Raw genomic sequence first — 21,064 nt, forward strand, 5'->3', positions numbered from 1 at the left:
CCGCCACCACACCATCACCACTACCTCTACCTCTGACCATACCCACACGACCATGCAACATTCTTTTTTTTTTCTTTCTTTTTACCTTGTGGAAATATATGGATGAACTATTGGGTTTTCAATTCATTGTGATTAATATGTTGTTGTTAATTTGTTATTGCAAGAATTGGTTTCTTAACTTCAAGATTCAAACTGTATTCAAAAGAGTGATTAAAAACAACAAAATATAGATAGAAAAATGATTTCTAAAAGGTTTTTAATAATTAAAATGTTTATATAACTTCCCTAGTTACCGTTTATATAACTTCCCTAATTACGTGAATAAATAAAAAATGATTTCTAAAAGGTTAACAACAGATTGAACATTACTAATTACATGATATCTACTAAAGTTTTTTTTTCCATTTTCTGAATTTATCCAATGAAATGTTAGTTCTACTCTTCTTTCTTTATTTTCTTTACGATAGTCAGATTCACCACATTAACATTGTTGTTTTTAACTTATAGAAAACTCTTCTTTCTCTCTTATTTATGTTACGGATCTGAATTTTTCATACGAAGACAATTCGAAAGACGAATCCATTTGGTGATTAAAGTGGAGTGGTTTTGGTGAAATGATATATATATATAAAAGTATGTGTGAAGTTATATATTTGTTGTTGTTGTTGTAGTTTTTGAAATGAAAGGAAAAAGGGTTTAAATAAGTGAAAAAGGTTATTTATTTATTTTATTATGTGGCCTACTCCTCCCTCCAACGATCAAATTAACGTTCACATCCTCCAATCCTCCAACTTGTTCCATCGGCTTCTAAGCCCTCCCAACCCGCTGAGGGTGGCGGCGGTGTGTGTTGGCGGGCTAGGCCAACCCGATGGTAGCCCTGCTTGGCTCCGTCCCTCCTAATGTATTATATTCACATGATATAAACACAAGAAGTTCTTAGTGTAGTGATTAGCTTACTGAACATTCGTTCATGAGGTGGGAAATTTGAGTCTTGGCTCATGAAACTCACTTTTAGTGTTTTTCTATTATATATTTATATATCCAATATTCAAATGTGAACTGAACCGGCCTGAAAAACCGATCACTTGTTTGGTTTGTATTTCATCTGGTTGAATATATCGACCATGTCTGATTGCTAATCGAGTGATTTTTAGTATCAACAATTTTATTTTATTCTTTAAATGGCTAATACCAATAACTTAGCATGTACATAGAGTATTTTTATAAATTACAATGCCTAATCGGTTCACACTTGTAAGGATAATATTCGAATTGTGCACAATAAAGTTTAAAAACCAAAGTCATGTTCTTTTAAAGCCCATGGGCCCTTTACGCAGGAGGTGGCGTTCCCATTTCCCAATGGGCTTGACCCGTCTCTCTCGACCCCAGCCCCACAAAACATAGTTTTTCTAAATAATAAATGATGCAACATTGCAACATGTTAACTAATGTAAATTATAATAAGAGAAATGATTAGTTAACCTAAAGTAATTAGCCTAATTATCAACCTAACAATTTGAGCCTTACACTTGTCATTTCCCATATTTAATTAACAATTAATGCTTAATAGTTTAATATTATGTCCTATTTTGCCCTTTATATATAATCTATATATATAGTACAGATACTTCTTATTTTCAAACAAACAGACATTTATGTTTCAAATACAAATTAAATAAATATTAGTTGTTTACGGATAAAATATTATTGATCTACCTTCATTTTATTATATCGTATTTATTATTTTGAATACAAAGTAACTTAAACAAATAATAATAAAAAATCTTGATTTAATTAATAAAATACTATATAGATATACTAATGAAAGGATGGCTTGATTCAATCCATATCCATTGAATAACTCCAAAATATAGTATACGTACAACACATCATAAGAAACAACACCGCCACCATTTAAATGAGTAAAACACTCATTTAATGCCTAAAACAAAAAAGTCATGTAATTAAGTCACAATATATAACTATAACCAACGATGAAGCTCCAGGAGCGATATTTGAAAACTTTTGTTTAGTGGAATATGAGAATGTATCATTTACAAAAGCAACATATGACAAATTTATTTTAATTTATCTATAGTATATTAATAACATATGAATTCAAATATTCAATAAGACATTATAATGACAAAAAGGATGAAATCGATTTAATGACAAATATAATGGAATCTATGCACATACTTAAATTTTGCAGCCAAATAAACGGAGCGATGGCTGTGTGACGAAAGTGATGAACGAGAATGTGAAAGCATTTGGAAAAAAAAAGGATCACTTTAGTTATTTGTTTAATTGTTTTAGCAAATTAATAAAGGTAAAATAGGAATTAAAATAAAAATCTTTGAGTGGTGACAAGTATTTGACTCACATGTTTAGATTGATAATTAGGCTAATAATTTGAGGCTAATTAATTATTTCTCTTATAATAATGATTTGAAACAAAAAAAATTATATTATGATACATGTTATAACCCATACTAAGTTGTTTTCATACGATACGCGGGAACTAATGTGTTTCAAATTGTTTAATAAAATTAGAAGATTGAAAGTGACGTCACCCGGTTTTGCAAACTCCGACTTAATAAAGGTTTGTTAGCTTTTGGTTTAAGATCACTTTAAATGGATATAAAAACACACCAAGTTTATTGTTTTAATGAAAAAGTATATTACACACCAAAATTTGATATAAAATGGAAATCAAATCAATTAAGTTAAATATTTGGTCTATTAACCACTGGGTTAAACACCCAGTGGCCAGGGGTGTTTCAGTAAACCTGCTATGCGGGGTCCCGGGAAGTTTACTACAAGATCTCGAGTTCGAGCCTTGGTAAGTCTTCCTCGACAGTATTTTCCAATAAAGGAGGTAGTATGGTAATAAAGGCTATTTAAAATCCGCTTAGTGCGGGACCCTTTCGTTGTGCGATTAGCACACATCATACGCGTCTGAGGTAAAATTTAATTTAAAAAAAAAAAAAAATTGGTCTATCCATTTGGGTGAGATTAAAATTTGATTTGACTTATAAGTTTTAATGAAGTCATAGAATAATATCTAATGGCACTCTTTAGATTGCTTTTTTACCTATTACTTTTATACAACGTATTAGTTGGTTAATGGTTCGAACCTCTAGGTTAGAACCTGAAGACACCCCTGGAGACCAAATGCGCGATAACATGATTCGCACGCATCCGAAGAGGTAAATGCTCGAAATCATGAGAAACAAAACACTAAAGTTCATAGTTTTTTTTTTTATTATTAAACGTTGAACAAAGGTTTATGCGAAAACTTTTTTTGGACAAAAATTACGAAAATTCAAATATATTAACTTACAAAGCAAGTAAAATAACGTTAAAAAACAATCATATGAACTATTATTACATATGATCCAATATACAATTTAAAAGCTTATACAGTTTTTAATAAGAAAAGAAGTTATCGCATAAATTGAAGTTAATATCTTTTAAATTATTTTTTAAACTATGTAAATATATAAAAGGCTTATTATCGAGTTTTATTAGTGCTCACAAGGCACATGCTAAAATAAATTAAATAGGTAATATTTTTTTAAGTAAAAGAACTTTCGTCCTAAAATAATAACTTTGAGTTTCAATCAATAATTATTTTTCTTTTAGTTTACACTTTTAGTATTTTCTTGGTTATTTGATTTAATGTTTTTTAACAATAGGTCAGAAAAACAAATGAAAAATCAAAACAAAGAGAAGAAAATAATAAATAAATTAACAAAGATTGAATTGGAAACAAGTGCAAATTAAGAATCCAAACTAGCTGAATCAATAGTCTCAGAGATAGTTTTATGCGTACCAACCAATTCGCAAATGTTTGGACGTACCAATCCATTCACAAATGTTATATATAGCCAATATATGTAAAATGATTGAATGAACTAGGGATGGGCATGGTTTGGTCGAAACCAATAAAACCAGTTAGACCAAACCAATTGTACGGTTTGGTTGGTTTGACATCAAAAATTTAAACCGACGGTTTTTCCTCCCAATAAACCGTTCTTACGGTTTGGTTTGTTGTCTTAAAGATTGAACCAACCATTTAAACCAAACCGGACCATTAGATTAAAAATATGTAGTTATAAACATAACTTTATATTTCTACTCAAGTAAATATGTCATCGTATTAATTATATCATGGTATTGTTTTATATCTTACAAGTATACATATCAAATACTTAATAGTTGTGACATGAAGAAAATATAATTTCACTATATCTTAGTATGTTAGTTAGCTATAAACACATGATTTTATTTATATATTTATAAAAGATAAACCGGTCAAACCAAACCGATTTAATTGGTTTTTATTGGTTTGGTTTAAGACACTAATCTGGACAGTTTAATTTGAAAAACATTAAACCATTATTATTGGTTTGGACGAAATTCTTAATCAAAACCGTATAATCTAGACCATGCAAATTCCTAGAATGAACCACTACACAAAACAAAAGTCTTGAAAACTCACAGAAACAATACAATCAAGTAGGGTACAAAATTGAACAGAAATCGAAGTTCAAGATATTCTACACACTCTATCCTATCCAATAACACATATTAACAAGATTCCAATCAAGATCTTGTCTCTTGTATATGGCAAATTGTCTTTTTATTCCCACCATACCAACGATATTTGTTGGCAAAATACAAAGTTAAAACACATTTTTTAGTGTTTTGTTGGTTGGGGTTTGACTAAAAAATCCCCTGAACACAAATCTCAACAACTTTAAGTATAATACATTTTTTAGTGTTTTGTTGGTTGGGGTTTGACTAAAAAATCCCCTGAACACAAATCTCAACAACTTTAAGTATAATACAGTGGTTGATGGAAAATTCAGGTTGGATTTTTAATATGAAAATGTATAATTTTTTTATACACGTTAAATAAAGTATAAAGGTTTTGTTTAACATTTTTCTATTTTAATTAAGTGATCTCAAAAATGTATTTTAATCAAGTGATTGTTAGGACGGTCCAACCATGCAAACTCGCCCTACACCATATTTCTTTGAGTCGGTGGCGGTGTTCCACCGAGGCACCACACCCACAGCGCGTTAAACTTGCACCCGTTGCCACAACTATGATTACTTGTATTGATAACTAATGATGACTATGGCTGTGTTTGTTTTTGGAAAAAAATAGACTATTTTATCATGAAAAAGAGACGTAGTAACATTCTGGAACGAAGCAAGTACCATATTTGTCATTATGTTTCATTTTTGTGACAAGAAAAAAGGGTTTTTTCTTTACTTAACCAATGAACAATTTCAATCCAAAAGAAAAGACAATAGAAAAGAATCAAAGTCAAACTTGTCAAAAAAAATTAGTAAACTATCATCATCATCTCCCTATTTTGGATCCCATATAAAAAGCACTTTATTCTTATCCTAGGCTAAGGCGTTTTAAAAAGATTAGACTCATCATTCATCAACAACAACAAATGTGCAAGACAAAACAAGCAAGAACATCAGACCCTTTTCACACTTTGACCCATAATAATAATAATAATCTAATACTCGACATAATAAAATAAATACTCGTACATCATAACACAACTATCTTGCATTATATTAAAAGAAATATAGTCCAAAAGGCAAAACCATAAACATGTACGTACTATAATCGAAAACACAAATTAAAGAAAAATGGATATTGATGATCATTTGCTTGCTAATAATACGAGTAATTTTTATTATGAATGGTTAGTATTTGGAGAAACATTAGTCAACCCTGCAGTGTGATTATGATACCTGCATATGACTTTGCACTTGACCACATTTCCATAGATGTAGAAGCCGGGTTCAACCATGACCCGAACCGTAGGCGACTTCTTTGACTGGTCTCCAGCACCCATAAAATCTTCCATGTAAACCGAATCAAACGGAACTCCTTTATCCACCCTGAAAATAGGCAGGCCCGGGTGGACGGAATTAGCCAACAAGTGAAGCAACCACACGGCTTTAGATGCACCGAAAAAGGCCTGCAAAAGGGGTTCGGGCCAAGGGCGAGTCCACCCCAAGATGGTCACAACCTCACTCATTTTGCGGTCGCAAAATCTACTGAACTCCTCACTGAACTGTTTGGTGCCTTTGTTTAAAACCTCTTCCCAAGTCAACTCCTTTAAACGGGTAAAGGAGTCGAAATTGGACTGGCAGCGATGAATGGGGTTAAGAGTACGATTGGGGCCGGATCTTAAAAAGCCCGGGGATTCAAAATCTTGGAAAAAGGCCCTGTTGAGAAGGGCTTCAAGGTAGAAAACCAAAAGCCGTGGGTTAGTGGGCGGCGGTTGAAGAAGCAGCAGGTGTTGATGTATGCGATCGGAAAGTCCTTGTGTTTGGGGGGTTAAGGAACGGGTGAGATGTCTCATGGACGATCTGGATTCGGACACCGCCACTAGAAAGTGCTCGATCACCCGGTCCTGGTCCCCAATCTTGATTCTTGGCTCATGATGATTAGCGCAGTCATCTAGACCAGATCTCAGATTATGGCAGTAAATCTCGAGCTTGTTGAGCTTCTTTTCGAGTTGGGTGACAGAGGACTTCAAGCGGGAAGCTTCCAAGACAGCTTCGTCGCGTTTCTTGGTAGCGTGGATGAGTTTTTGAGAGAGTTCCGCCGCTACAGCTCGGTGGTTTTTCCATTCCAATTTCGAAGCAGGGGGTGTGATCAAACCTTGATGTGCAGATTTACAAGAAGAAGAAGAAGAAGATGATGAGGCGGGGCTTTTTTTAACAACATTAATAGAAGAGAATATGGACTTGAATAAAGCGTTTGGGCTGGTGATGGAAAGACGCCCGGCGGTGGTTGTTGTGTCAAGTGGAACCACGGAGAATTTGTCACGACTACTGATGTTGGGTCTACATCTGTTGCACGATACCCCTCGGTCTTCTGACGTTTCGGATCTCTTCTTTTTTTTGGTGGAATGGAGGGGTGTTGGTTGATGAACATAATTAATGTTGTTGTTTTTATGTGGTGGCGTACCACAAGTACCAGCAGTTGCTAATTTTACACTGTTTTGCTTCTTCTGCTCATCATCATCTTCTTCTTCTTCATCTTCCTTTCCTTCTCTTTCGCATTCTTGAATCTGTATTTATTTATATAATTAAGTTGTAATCTATTTATAATCAATAAATAAAGCAAAATTGCATTAAACGCACACTACTTACAGGAGTAAAAGGATGATGATGATGAGGAGGAGCAGCAGCAGCAGGAGAAAGGGAGGAACAAGTATTATTAGAAGATGACGATGACGATGAACACAAGGAAGCAACGGCAGCAGCCATAGATATATATCAATTGAATGAAACAAATCCCGGCCGGTCGCTTGTTTAGTTACACCTCTTTATGAATAATATACACCATCACGCACATAGACACTCTCACACACCCACACATAGGTTCTGTGATGATTCATTTGTAAACAACCTACTTACTTTTGATACATGTATTGTCTATGTTGATGTTAATTTGCATAAACACACACCCATAGATGATGATGATGATGAAAAATAATAGATAGATGTGTGACTTAGTTGAAAAACATTTTAAATGATACTCAATATGTGTAAATGTAAATGGAGGTGAACCGGGTCGGTTAGTTCGTCGGGTAGTAAATGATGGAGGTGGGTCCCTGAAATTTGACTGCAGGATGATGGATGGTCGAGCAGCAGCCACCGCTAGTGATCAATTTGTTGTTGTAGTTAGTGAGGATTTATATCTCGTCTCGCTTATATCATCTTTAACCCATCATACTCAAATATCACCACTACACTAAACCAATTTTATCATTACCCTTCGTACTGGAATCACAAGTGCCACATAATCATTTATATAAATACTAAAAAATACATTACGTTAGACTAAAAAACATATAAATTGAAAGTTTTATTAACAAATAACAATATATCTTAATACAAGGTTATGTTAAAATACAACATTGAAGAGCAGGGTTTAAAAAAAGAATTTTCAAAATTAGTATAACTATTTCATAAGGGAATTGATAATAGTATTACAACTTTTACTAAATCTATTATTATGCATTATGTACTTATACTGTATGTTATATTAATTATATAGTGTGTTTGGTGGATAAAAAATAGTGGTACAAATATGAGCTCCTAATATGAATATATGATGTAAGACTTTAACGATCAATGTATTAGGACTATACACCGGACTTTCGACGTATTGGGTTAAAGAAGTCGGCGTATTCGTCGGTGTTTTGGCCCAACGTATTCACCACCGCACTAAAGAGAGTTAGCGTATTGGGTTTTTATTTTTAAGTTTTTATTTGTTCACTGCTTTGAAAGAATTTTTAAAAGGAAAAAATAAATAAAATCAAAGCTGTATGTGGTAGATTTCCAGGTTAGCGTCTTAGAGAAGAAAAAGATGACTAAAAGTCGAACCATCAAACTTTAACTTTTATATTTAACATAAATTTTCCTTTTAACCCCGAAACTACTATTATGGTTATGAAATTGTTACATTGTTACCCACACATGATGACTAATAGTTCCTTAAAATAACATCCACCCAACCTAATATATCTATGTACTTGTGCAAATGTGCAACGATGTATTTTTAGAAGTTGGAAGAGAAAGATAAGAGATAAAGACATTACGAAAATATATACATTGAAAATTATTTTATTTATAGATTATTGGGGGGTTACTTACACGATGCGACTTGGCATCAAGATCAAAAGAAAAGGTGTTATTTATAATAATTAATGGCACTGTTATATGGACACCCAACCAATTTGGCATAAATAATGTATCCGGCATATGAGAAGTATACATTGATATTTCTCGTATGGTACTTTGACTTTTCTGGTCAAAATTTTAATACAGACATATAATGAAATATTTGCCAAAAATTAGATGTTTTTCTGAATTTATGGGTGTGTATGTAGACGGATCCATAATATATTATTGAAGAGTATTTGTCCATATACAAAATTGTTCTTGAGATTAAAAAAAATCATTAATATTATTTTTTCTAAAAGGTATCTCTAAAATGTACATATATATATATATATATATATATCTATACTATATTATAAAAAGAATAGCCTTTTTTATTTTTGGTAATGTTGAAAATATGTAATATTTTCACATGGCACCCTTAAAATACTTTCACATACACTACCTCCTTAACATTAATGATTAAATTACACTATCAATCCTTTATGTTTTAAAATATGTCTATTAACTCTTTACATCAATTATATACACAACTCAACGTCGCTTCATCACCAACTGTCGCCCAACCATCACACCGTTACCATCACGACTACCGTTGCATCGCGCGGGGACAGTGCTAGTATATATATATATGTATATATATATATATATATATATATATATATGATGGTTTCATGCTTTTTATGAAGTTGGCTTTCAAAAACGATTTCAAAAGAAAAAATAGGACATACATTTCACAAAAATACACAATAATCAATTGAGGTCATGGGTTTGATCCTCATCCCATGTAAAGGTTGGAGGGCTTTTTCTACCATTTAGGTTGAAACTGGAAGCAGTCTCTCTACTTAGGTAGAGGTAAGGTCTGCCTACATCTTAACCTCCCCATACACCGTCGAGGTATTGGGGCTCAAAACCCGCAGAAGATGACACTGAGCAGTTACTTACTTACTTTACACAATAATCAATTGAAATGTGAAAGAATATCAACGTCATTGAATAGATTATTAAATGATCGATGATTGAAAGGAATGGTCAAGTTGGTGCCCGGCTCATAATCATCGGTTTCAAAATTTAGTGGATGAATAAAACAAATTTGCTCTTCAATTAAGAGAGTTTTTTGATTAGATGAGCACCAAAATGAGCGAGAACAGTGTTTCCTTACAAAGTCTTGTCTTGAAAGCAAGACATACTAGCTATTCCTTACAAACTCTCTTAGAACGACTCATAACCTTTGTCGGCACCCTGGTTAATATATCAAACACGATTAACTCATCAGAAAGCTCACTCCTTGTGGTGATATACTTTGCTTAAAAGTTTGATATATGTATGTTGGTGTCTGTTATATTGAATAAATGGTTAAATGGTGTATGTATATATAGAATGCTGGTATAATTGTTAGAAAAAAAAAAAAAAAAAAACAAAATGCTAGAAATATATTTGTTAATTTCAAACGCATGGACCCACTTTTCTTAAATTCTTACCGTCTTCATGGAGACATTAAGCCACGATTTGGCCCAAAGAGTACGTAGTCATGAAATTAGTAACTTCTTCCAGAACGGCCATGACATGACGCCAAGTCACCAACGATTTGGTGGTAAAAGTAAAGACTCCAAAACGGGCACGATTTTGTCCAGAATTTGCCTTATAAGTGTTGGCCTTGCAGAGTTACAAGTCACTATAGAGTAAGCAGGTGCCCTGCATGATAAGGTATGCCGTGTGCGTACCCTTGTCTAGGCACAATTGTTGTAGGAATTTGGAACACATAAATGCAAAAAACCCTTATTTAATAAAAATTATACTAAGACATTATGAAAGGTATTCATTGCAATATTAAGGTACGAAATATGAATATATATCTAGTAACACATGCCTTTTGATGTACCAACTTTACGATAGTAATTATCCAAAGTTTGTAGTCAGAGAAGGAAAAAGAATATGGGTTGATTGATTACTTATTTTATCTTTGGAGGGTAAAGATTGTAAAGTTTAGATGACGAAATTAAGACCAAACAGGAGGTGAATTAAGGTACTGGAAATAATGGAATGTATTTTTATTTAGGGAGAACATCATATTTCTCCTTAAAAAAACCAACTGGGTTAGATCGGTGGTTGAAGCTCATGTCTCTGGAAACAGAGGTTATGGGTTCGATCCTCATGCCCAGCAAGGCTGGAGGTCCTTTTCTACCTATGGTAGAACCTGGAAGCAACCTTTCTACCTTTGGTAGGGGTAAAGTTGTCTACATATCAACCTCCCCGATACACCGTCGAAGACGGTATTGGGACCCAAAACCCGTGAAAGACGACATCGGGAGTTACTTTATCATATTTCCCCTTGCTAAACATCATAATAACATATTACCCACTTAAGTTCCTTAATATCATGTATACCCAATCTAAACCTTAAAACTCTCATATTTACCCACTTAAACAACTTAACATCATAATGTCATATATATATATACCCATTCTAAACCTTAAAACTATAATTAGCAATTTAGGTAGTAGAGTAATGAATATAATTAGGAATCATCACACTATAGCTGTCAATTTTTTGTCATTGCTACTAAGAATTGTTTCGTTTTTTTAAGACCAAATACAACTAATTAAAGACAATGATATAATGTTGGATCAATGTGTAATAATCTAATGATGTTGTTTTTAATGATGAAAAAGATGATGGATATATATATATTAACCAAAAAAAGATCATAAGAAACAACTTATTTAAAGAGTGCCTCATTTATAACATAAAAAAAAATAACTATTTTGATTCCGTAAATTTGGTGTTCACAACTCTTTTACAATCAAATAATTATAATTCAATCGATAGATTAATGGAAAAAAAAGGAATCCATTTCTTTGTCGAACAAAATGGATATAATAGTTTTTAAGTTAAATAAGTTATAGTTTCTAGGGGAAAAAAATTACAAAGTTATAATAATTAATTTATTTTGAAAATATGATAGTTTTAAGGTTTATAATGGGTATATATGATGTTAAGTTGTTTAAGTGGATAAATATGAGAGTTTTAAGGTTTAGATTGGGTATATATGATATTAAGGAACTTAAGTGAGTAAATATGTTATTATGATGTTTAACAAAGAGAAATATGATGTTCTCCCTTTTATTTACCATTTATTTTCTAGTATGAGTAACATTTTGCATAACAGACTAGCAACAAGTTGTATCGTTAATGTAAAATATATATTTTTAAAGCTTATATTTATAGATTTTGGCATCATAACAATGTTACTGTGTATGACTTGAATTGAACTCTGCCAAGTAATTTAACGGCTCGTAGTGTTAACAGTTTGATATAAAAGATAAAAGTAAGACTGTAAGACTTATACAACCTTTGATACGAGGGAGAGATATAAAACTACATTGTATTGAATTGTTATTTGATACAACTCTTCTAATCATCTATTTATACTAGAATTGGATGGCTAACTAAAGAAACAGTATAAATGTTGCCTTGATTCTCGACTTGTACTCAAAGGCGTAATCTCCTTGTTTAAGGAAGTGATGATCAATTCTAATCTTGTAATTGATTTGTGCTGATCTTCTAACAACCCCCCCCCCCCCCCCCTTCAAGTTGAATAGTGGGATTTCCAATATTCAACTTGGACTGGTTTTGAGTTTGACTTTAGGTACTGTCTTTTTCAGACATGGTAGTTTTTGATTTGATCTACCGCCTTCTTCAAACATGATAGATTTTGGTTTGGACTACCGCCTTCTTCAGACATGGTAGTTTTTTATTTGATTTTGATTTGATCTATTGCCTTCTTCAGACATGGTAGATTTTGGTTTGGACTACCGCCTTTTGCAGACATGGTAAATTTTGATTTGATCTACCGCCTTCTTTAGACTTAGTAGATTTTGGTTTGGACTACCGCCTTTTTCAGACATGGTAGTTTTGGTTTGATCTATCGCCTTCTTTAGACATGGTAGATTTTGATTTTTGCTACCGCCTTCTTCTTTATATACTTATATCTCCCCTAAAAAAAATACAAGTATATTTCTTACTTTTATAATATTCCCCCTCAAGTTGGAGTGTTTGTTTTTATTTGATCCGAAATTTTCTCTTGCCGTTACTGCTTTTAATAGACAAAAGATAAAACCCCAAACAATTGATTTTTGTGGCTACCTCTCTTTCTAATTTGCTTCCTGCCTCTTACGAACGAAAAATAAAATCAAGATACCAACAACCAATTAATGCGGCTGCTACTTTTGATTTTTTTGTCTCTTGCTTTTGATTTTTTGCGGCTCTTTTTTTCCGACCTCTCAAGGATGTTCGATTATTATTTTTATTTATTTATTTTTTATAATGATAATTGTTTATTAGGGTTTTGTGGCTCTTGATACCATGTTAACAATTTGATATAAAAGATAAAAGTAAAACTGTAAGGCTTATACAACTTTTGATACGAGAGGGAGATATAAGACTACATTGTATTCAATTGTTATTTGATACAACTCTTCTAATCATCTATTTATACTAGAATTGGATAGCTAACTAAGGAAACAATATAAATGTTGCCTTGATTCTCGACTTGTCCTTAAAGACGCAATCTCCTTATTTAAGGAAGTGATGATCAATTCTAATCTTGTAATTGATTTGTGCCGATCTTCTAACACGTAGGTGCGAGAAAACCAAATGTATCAAATGCAAATGGTATAACCACATATTGGTTGTCGAGACACACCTTCTCATGTTTGGTCGCTTTACATGAAACGACTTTTAAAGCAACATAACCCACCATGAAGATGTTACAACCTAAGCCTACGAGAGGGAAGACCCTGTTAGATCCACACACACGTCCCCTATCCATCTAAAGATCAAAATTTCAGCTGCTGGTTTGAGTATTAATCTTCCTTCCAATATACTCGTAATAGATTAATCAAGAAGACGTTTTTTCCGTTGCAAAATATTAAATGAGAGTTGTTGGCCTGGTTGGTTGGTTCATTCGTTTTAAGTATTGCTACTTACACAAAAACTACTGTTGGGCCATATATATGCATGCATAGACCTGACTGTCTGGCTACCATTTATGGCTTTATTCAACTACCTCCCTCAAATCAAATTTAATACACCCAAAGTCTGATTGAAGATGTGGATGTATGCTGATTCATTAAAGCTATCTCTCGATTAGGAGCGACATAAACGGAGCAATCCATGTGACATTACTAAATGATATATGATTCATATCAGCTACTTAAAAAGAATTATACCGATCATCACTCAATATATAGGGATGGCACCCGCAGGTGACGGGTGCGGATATCCTTTTTTTCATTACCATGTCCGCGTGTTTTTCTTGATCCGTCAATTTGCGGATATCCACCAACAGGTTAAATATTTAATCCATATCTATTATCCGCGGTTATACAAGCTTACGGGTAGATCTGCAGATTATCATTATAAATTTTATAGAACGACCATTAATAAAAAAAAATAACTATACATGAATGAACATCTATCGACTATCCAATCTCTAACAGTAATATTTCTAAATTTATTAGATTTGAATCACAAATTGGAAACGTTATGTATCAGTTGGCTATAAAATTGAAATTTAGCATTAAAATCAGATTATACTTATAAACTAAAAGTTTAAACATTTTATATAAATATATTTTAAGTTAACCAATATACTTATCACATATATAAATATACATTTTATATAAAACTAAAAAATATTATGCGGGTTTGACGGATATCCTATAAATATATTCACGGATCTCTCTAATGGGTATCACGGGTTTGCGGGACTGATATATCCATAACGGATATGATATATCCATTTATCTATCTGTGACCCGCTAGCGGGTACAAATATATATCCATTACGTATCCACGGTTAAAATTTATTGAAATTACCCGTCCATAGCGGGTGGGTATTTGCGGATCACAGTTTTTTACCCGCCCGTTGTCATCCCTATCAATATATGTTGTTTCTATATTTTTTTTTGAAAGATAGAACAATATATTATTAACCGACTAACTACTAACAAATCGTTAGTAAATTCCAACAGGACATCATATTTACAAGATGAAAAGGAAACAAAACTACATTAAACCAAAAAAAAAATCATAGTTGTCTGGATCTTACTGCATGGATACTAAAAATCTAAAATCAATGGAAAAGAAATTTGAGAAGATCCTAAGAAAATTTCCGAAACTAGCCTATCATTTATATATATAGAGGTCCTATGTAAAATTAAAATAAATATTAAAGTAAAACAAATAAAATAATAAATATTTTTCACTAGAAATTAAATCACCGTGCATCATAAAAATAATCGTGTATGAACATATATTTGTGTTTCGTAAACTTTCGTGGATCAATTTTATTATTATCTCAAGATTTTGTCTTTGAGATAGACCGTTGATGCTTATGTCATGGTTACTAACATCTAGTTCATTTCGTGGTATATAATTTAGATGTTGTTCTTTGTAATAAACAAGATATCTTCTTGAGAATTACAAATATAATTATGCAATGCAAATGTTGCGCATTATCAATATATTAAATTTTCATAATAACATAAATGATAGTTATAGAATAACATGTTAAATTAACTATACTCAAATATTTTAACTATAATACCCTTAATAATTTTTTCACATAAAAAATAATTAATGATCCCCACACAAAGTAATTCATGGTAAAAAGTTGTTATCCCCCTCCCCCCTCCCCTCAGATCATCAAGTCGGGGTTCAAATTACACATGTATTAAAATTTAATCTAAAATTTATTGAAGTTGGTAAAACATTCCAAGTATTTATAATGAAATTTTATAATTATAAAAAGTTGGTTTAAAATATAAAAAAATACTAATAATAGACTACTCATAAAAATATCAAAGATCAAAATAAACATTCATTTTTAGCATTATACTATACTTTTCTTTTCTCTATTTGACAATACATTTTCTAATAATTTGGTGTATATTTTTTTTGCTACGTATGCATATAAATTTATTTTAATACCGGTTACCGACCGGTATTAATCTAGAGCTCGAAAGTATATAGTTTTATATCTATATCATGAAGTTCAATCTTGCACCGTCAATTTATTGTTTGGAAATCTAGAGTTCAATGTTTTTTCAACTCTCTTATGTTTGGATTTATGGCGTTTTATGTTACACCGTGTTAATAAAAGTTAGATATGTGCAACTTTGTTAATTCAATGTATCTTTATATATAAAGTTGAACATGTATCGTATACTTTTAAGTACGTATATTTATTGTTTGTAATCCGGTGAATGATTAGGTATTGATGTAGTTAAGATGGGTTTAGTGTGTAAAAATTACTGTATTTACATGGAAATGTTTTGTTAAATTTTAAGTGCTAGATCTAAAAAAAAAAAAAAACTAACACATGGTTAGAAACCAAGAAGATACGAAGGAGCCCATGACGACAACAACAACACGTGTTGTAGGTAACAAAGCCCCGATAACACACACGTATCCCAACCGACTTCCTTCCTTGCTTGGTTTTTGTTAAAACTCCCAAAATTTTTCTAAAATCAACCAAAACAGAAAGAAAAATGAGGTTTTTAAAACCCTCTACCATCACCAGCCGGTTGTTAAAACCCACCAATCACTTGTCATCTGAAACACCCACCAGCCTTAACGATGTGGGTCCGATGGCATCTCTTCTGAAAACCCGAACCGTTGTCCGGTTACGGGGCCCCGATACAATCAAGTTCTTGCAAGGTATGGTAACAAACGACGTCCGTAGGTTTGGTGGGGCAGCTGCGGGTGATGAGAAATCGAGCTTGGTTACCCCCAATGTTCCGGCAACCTCTGCCCGCTCTCTCTACGCGGCCATGTTAACACCACAGGGGAGGTTTTTCTGCGATATGTTTTTGTACGAGCCGCCCCGAGCCGATGAGAAACTTGACCCCACCGGCTCAACTGGTGGACCCCACCGAGATGAGATGACTCTTCTTGCTGATGTGGATTGTGACGTGTTGGATGACCTGTTTGCGACTTTTAACAAGTAAGTCGTTCTTCTTGTTGAAGTAGTTTTTGTTTTATATATTTTATTTTAAAATTTAAATACTTTGATAAAAAAATAAATAAATAAATAGCTATGGAAGGTGCACAAAAATATGAATACCAATATTACAATACATACGGGAATACGGCTAACCAGGTGGACCCAAGATCACGAAAACTTTTTAGTACCAGCCTGCAAAACAATGTTAAATGCTAAGGATTTATGCTATTTTTAACCGATTTTTATATACAGTAAGTAGTATACGATAAACAAAACTCGCGATTTTAATAGGAAGCAACTTAAAGTGTATGGAAACCTGTATTCGAAGCCCACCTAGCTGCTAGGAATACAGGACCTGAGTTCCATTCCATGAGCCACTCTTTTGTGTTCTAGCTAGTATGTGCATTTTCACACCCCTGCCGAATTAAAAGTATATCAAGAAATTATTCGACCTTCTCTCTATCTTTATCGTATTGGAGGAGCATCATCATGTTTGAGGTTCTTTCGCTTATGGTGCCACAGATTTAGCGTGAGGTCTAAGGTTCATTACGAGCATGTAGGCGAAGAATTCTCATGTTGGCAGCGTTTTGGTGTAGACCGCCATAAGAAGACACCTTTATCTGTAGAAGATCCCGAAGGTGCTAATGTTGGCTGGGGTGGTGGTATTGACCTAACTGGAAGCTCATCTTCACAAGGAAACAATGTTGGGTGGCAATGGCATAAAGATCCTCGCTTGGATTGCCTAGGATTCCGGGGAATCTTTCCTTCCAACTCAACACGTGAGTCACCCCAACAGTCCTAATGTTTAAGTTCATTGGAAATGCTACTATTTAAAAGATCTTTTCCCTAATCTACCACATAATAATACGTTTGTTAGAGGTCTTAAAGCCATTTACATTTTGTTATCGTGGGTTGCAGCACCTATGGTTGAGGCTGATACAGAAACGGACGAAGGAAATTATCTTCTTTGGAGATTAGAGAGGGGAGTTGCGGAAGGCTCAATTGAGATCCCAAGAGGTACTTTTGCTTTTTCAAGAGTTAAGTTCCACATGACCCATTCACCTTTTTGCTTGTATATTTGATTGAGCTATTTAAGCTAAGCACATCAAAGTATATCAATTCATAAGTAAATGGGTTGAAATTGATTCTTCTGATTTTGACAATTCTGGATCTTCCAGGGGAGGCAATACCACTCGAGTACAATCTAGCTGGCTTAAATGCTATAAGTTTTGATAAAGGGTGTTATGTTGGTCAAGAACTCGTTGCTCGTTCCCATCACCGTGGGGTTATTCGCAAGCGCTTGTTTCCACTAAAGTTCCTGAGTGAATCAGGAGCAGGTAGAACAACTTAACTTTTTTCAATCTTGGTTATCTGTGCATTTTCTAGTTGTAACTTGAAGTACAACCGTATAATCTTTTTAGAGATAGAGCAAAAGGTTGCTCCTAGTTCAGAAGTACTAGCATTGAAATCTGGTAAGAAAGCTGGAACAGTCACCACTGCTATGGGCTCATGTGGGCTTGGTCTGCTCAGGCTCGAGGAAGCCTTAAAAGGGTCTGGAAATTTAGTCATCAATGGACAGGAGGACGTGAAGGTGGAAGCAATCCGGCCTGAATGGTGGCCAACTGAGTGGTATTCAGAACATGAGCCACGACAAGCTGCTGGCTAGGATCTTTATTAGGTATCCTGCAGTTATTTTACATTAGATTAGAAGAAAGTAACAGTTGTCAACATGTAAAACTGTTTTTCCCTGTGTTATATTTCATACTTTAGATGATAAATAAAAGTTACCGGAAACCCAAAACAGGCTCTACTGAATATACAATCTGTATAAAAGAGAGAGTTTAATTGGACACACAGTTTAAAATGCATGAGTGAACTGTATATGTGTTGCAGAGCTAGGATACTCGACTTCTTTAAGTTCTGAGCTCGGATGTTACAGTTTCATTCAACTCATTTGCAAAAATGCTAAAATGATATCACATTGATTGTCACAGAATAACGTAACTAGATATGAAAGGAAGTCCAAATCCCAATTACTAAGTCTTGAATTGATAACTATCAGAAGTACTAGTGGTTTAAACTTTAAAGAAATATTAATACTACGGAAATTTTAAAATGCATATCTTGTAGGCTAGTCATGTTGCAGCTTCCTTGGGTATATCTTTTGGTGAGATTATTAACGTTTAAATACAATTCCAAAATCTCTGTGAGACTCGAAATATCTTAGGGGATATCTACTGTTAAGAAGTTGTAATAAAGGTACAAACCTGACAAGTACTTTACTCCAGAGGTAGCTGGATGTTTTTTCATCCAGTGAGTCTTTTGCCTTGTAAACAGATGTTAGAATACTATATATAACTATATCTTTGTGTTTGGTTGTGAATAACGCATGTAGTGTTAGACCATTTTTATATATCCTTTCATATGAAGGAGGGGTCGTTTTCTTCACTTCCCATAATAAAACGAACCAGAATAGTTTGGAGAGGAATATATAATGTACTGGGAACCATAATAACTCTACTTGCATCTGTAATGCAACTCTTGACGCATCATTGAGATGCTTCGCGCTGGTCCCAACCAAGTGCAACATATTGCTATCATTTGGATCTTTTGAAGGAGTTGTCAACTATTTTATTGAGCCTATCTCGTACAGTAGGTTGTAGATAGCCTCATGACGATGTTTGACAGCAAGGTGAAATATACATGGCTTTTCATCATTTACCTTCCATATCAGATGAGGATATTCACAGATAAGTTGAACTAAAAAGTTAGCATTGCTTGTTTTTGCAGCAATAAACAATGCCCAAGAAGTATATGCTTCTTTTGCAGGCAAACAATACTCAAGAAAGTATGTTTCTTTTGCAGGCTATTTGATGTTTGTTGTCTTCATTTATCCATTATGTAAGCATATCCATAAATGACCTTTTGTAGACTTTGAGCTTGTTTTTCCTTTGCAGTCATCCTGATAACTTTTTTGGTTTCCTCATTTAGTTTCACAATATGTTCAAAAATGAGTTATTCTAGTTCCAAGGATAACGAAATCTAGGGCCTTTGGTAATGTTCTGGGTGTCAACATGCATGCTCTCAAGTTGTGCAGAAATGAGTTTTTGTAGTTGCAGAGCTTGATCAAATTCCTTTCCAGAAACCGCTCGGTGTCTTACGTTATTGAACCCAACAACCCTTCAAGTGTGTTTCTGGATATAGCAATCGTTCTGTCACAATGTTACGGAAATGAGATTTTGTAGTTGTATAGTTTGAATGGCCTTTCTAGAAGGCAACTTGTTTTGCTTAATGGAATCTGGCAGCCCTCCGAGCATTCTATCAATATGCGTCTTAGAGGGTTCTACAATGTCTTTCCATGTGGTCCTACTTTCCTTTTCACAATTTCCGAACTTTGAAACAACAGATGGCAAAAGTGAACACAACCACCAGAAAACAAGCCCAAGTTGATTACAAGTAAAATAAATGGAAGACGGTTTTAAGAAGCGATTCCTAGTATGCATGAGTAGCAAAATAAATGGTTTGTTTAATCCTATCCAATTTAGTAGTTCTGTTTGGATGAAAGGTTAGGTCACAAAAGAGTATAACGAGGATACCCTAGGCTTAGGCTCAAGGAAGCCTTGGTCACAACAAGCTGCTGACTAGGAGCGCCATTATTTTTCATTAGATTAGAGAAAATTAAGAGTTGTGAACGTGAAAAATTGTTTCATTCCTGTGTTGTTATTCTCCGTACTTTAGACGATAACATGAACCCAACACAGGCTCTAAGGGTGGACGGAGTGGGTAGGGGAGGGGACCGGTACCGGATTGAACACCAATCCGTCGTATGGGTACCGGGAGGGTGGGGAGGGAATTGGGGAGTGTGGTGCCGGTTTTGCTGCCGCTTTTGATGACTGTTGGATTCTTTTTTCTTTTTTTTTTACCTGGAAGCAGATCTCGATATGTATATGTGTATATATGTTGCTGGAGAAGATAAAGTGTAAGAGACAAAAGATATATTTTCAATTTCAACCCTGAAACTTTTAGCTATTTACTAAAATGGTTCAAAAGTGTTTTTTTTTTTTTTTCTATACAACAAGTTATTATTATTATTTTGATTGGTTTATAAAAATTTTGTAGTTATAAAATTAATTACTGGAAAAAAATAGTTTGTACATTAGAGTAATTTTTATTTTTTTAAAAAATAAAAAAATAGTTTTTATTTGAATAAAACAAATAAAATAGTTTTAGTTATTATTTGAAATAAAATAAATAGAACTAAAATTAAATAGAATAGGGTGGGGAGGGGAGGTGTAGCGAGGTGCTCCTTGCATTAGGGGAGG

The 21,064-nt window shown here is 33.5% G+C and overlaps 2 protein-coding genes across 2 annotated transcripts; one reads left to right on the forward strand and one right to left on the reverse strand.

Moving 5' to 3' along the window:
• Positions 1–5,581: 5,581 nt before the first annotated feature.
• Positions 5,582–7,553, reverse strand: LOC122611316 (IRK-interacting protein). Its single transcript, XM_043784324.1, has 2 exons — positions 7,198–7,553; positions 5,582–7,115 (listed from the first exon to the last, which is right to left on the reverse strand). The coding sequence occupies exons 1-2, from the start codon at positions 7,312–7,314 to the stop codon at positions 5,727–5,729; spliced, it is 1,506 nt and encodes a 501-aa protein (XP_043640259.1). The 5' UTR covers positions 7,315–7,553; the 3' UTR covers positions 5,582–5,726.
• An 8,605-nt stretch (positions 7,554–16,158) lies between these two features.
• LOC122578457 (putative transferase At4g12130, mitochondrial) lies at positions 16,159–18,543 on the forward strand. Its single transcript, XM_043750427.1, has 5 exons — positions 16,159–16,742; positions 17,265–17,521; positions 17,661–17,759; positions 17,921–18,079; positions 18,164–18,543. Exons 1-5 carry the CDS (start codon positions 16,288–16,290, stop codon positions 18,406–18,408), a joined length of 1,215 nt encoding a protein of 404 aa, XP_043606362.1. The 5' UTR covers positions 16,159–16,287; the 3' UTR covers positions 18,409–18,543.
• The last annotated feature ends 2,521 nt before the right edge of the window (positions 18,544–21,064 follow it).

Source organism: Erigeron canadensis, chromosome 8 (assembly GCF_010389155.1).
Source record: "Erigeron canadensis isolate Cc75 chromosome 8, C_canadensis_v1, whole genome shotgun sequence".
Classification (NCBI taxonomy): Eukaryota; Viridiplantae; Streptophyta; class Magnoliopsida; order Asterales; family Asteraceae; genus Erigeron; species Erigeron canadensis.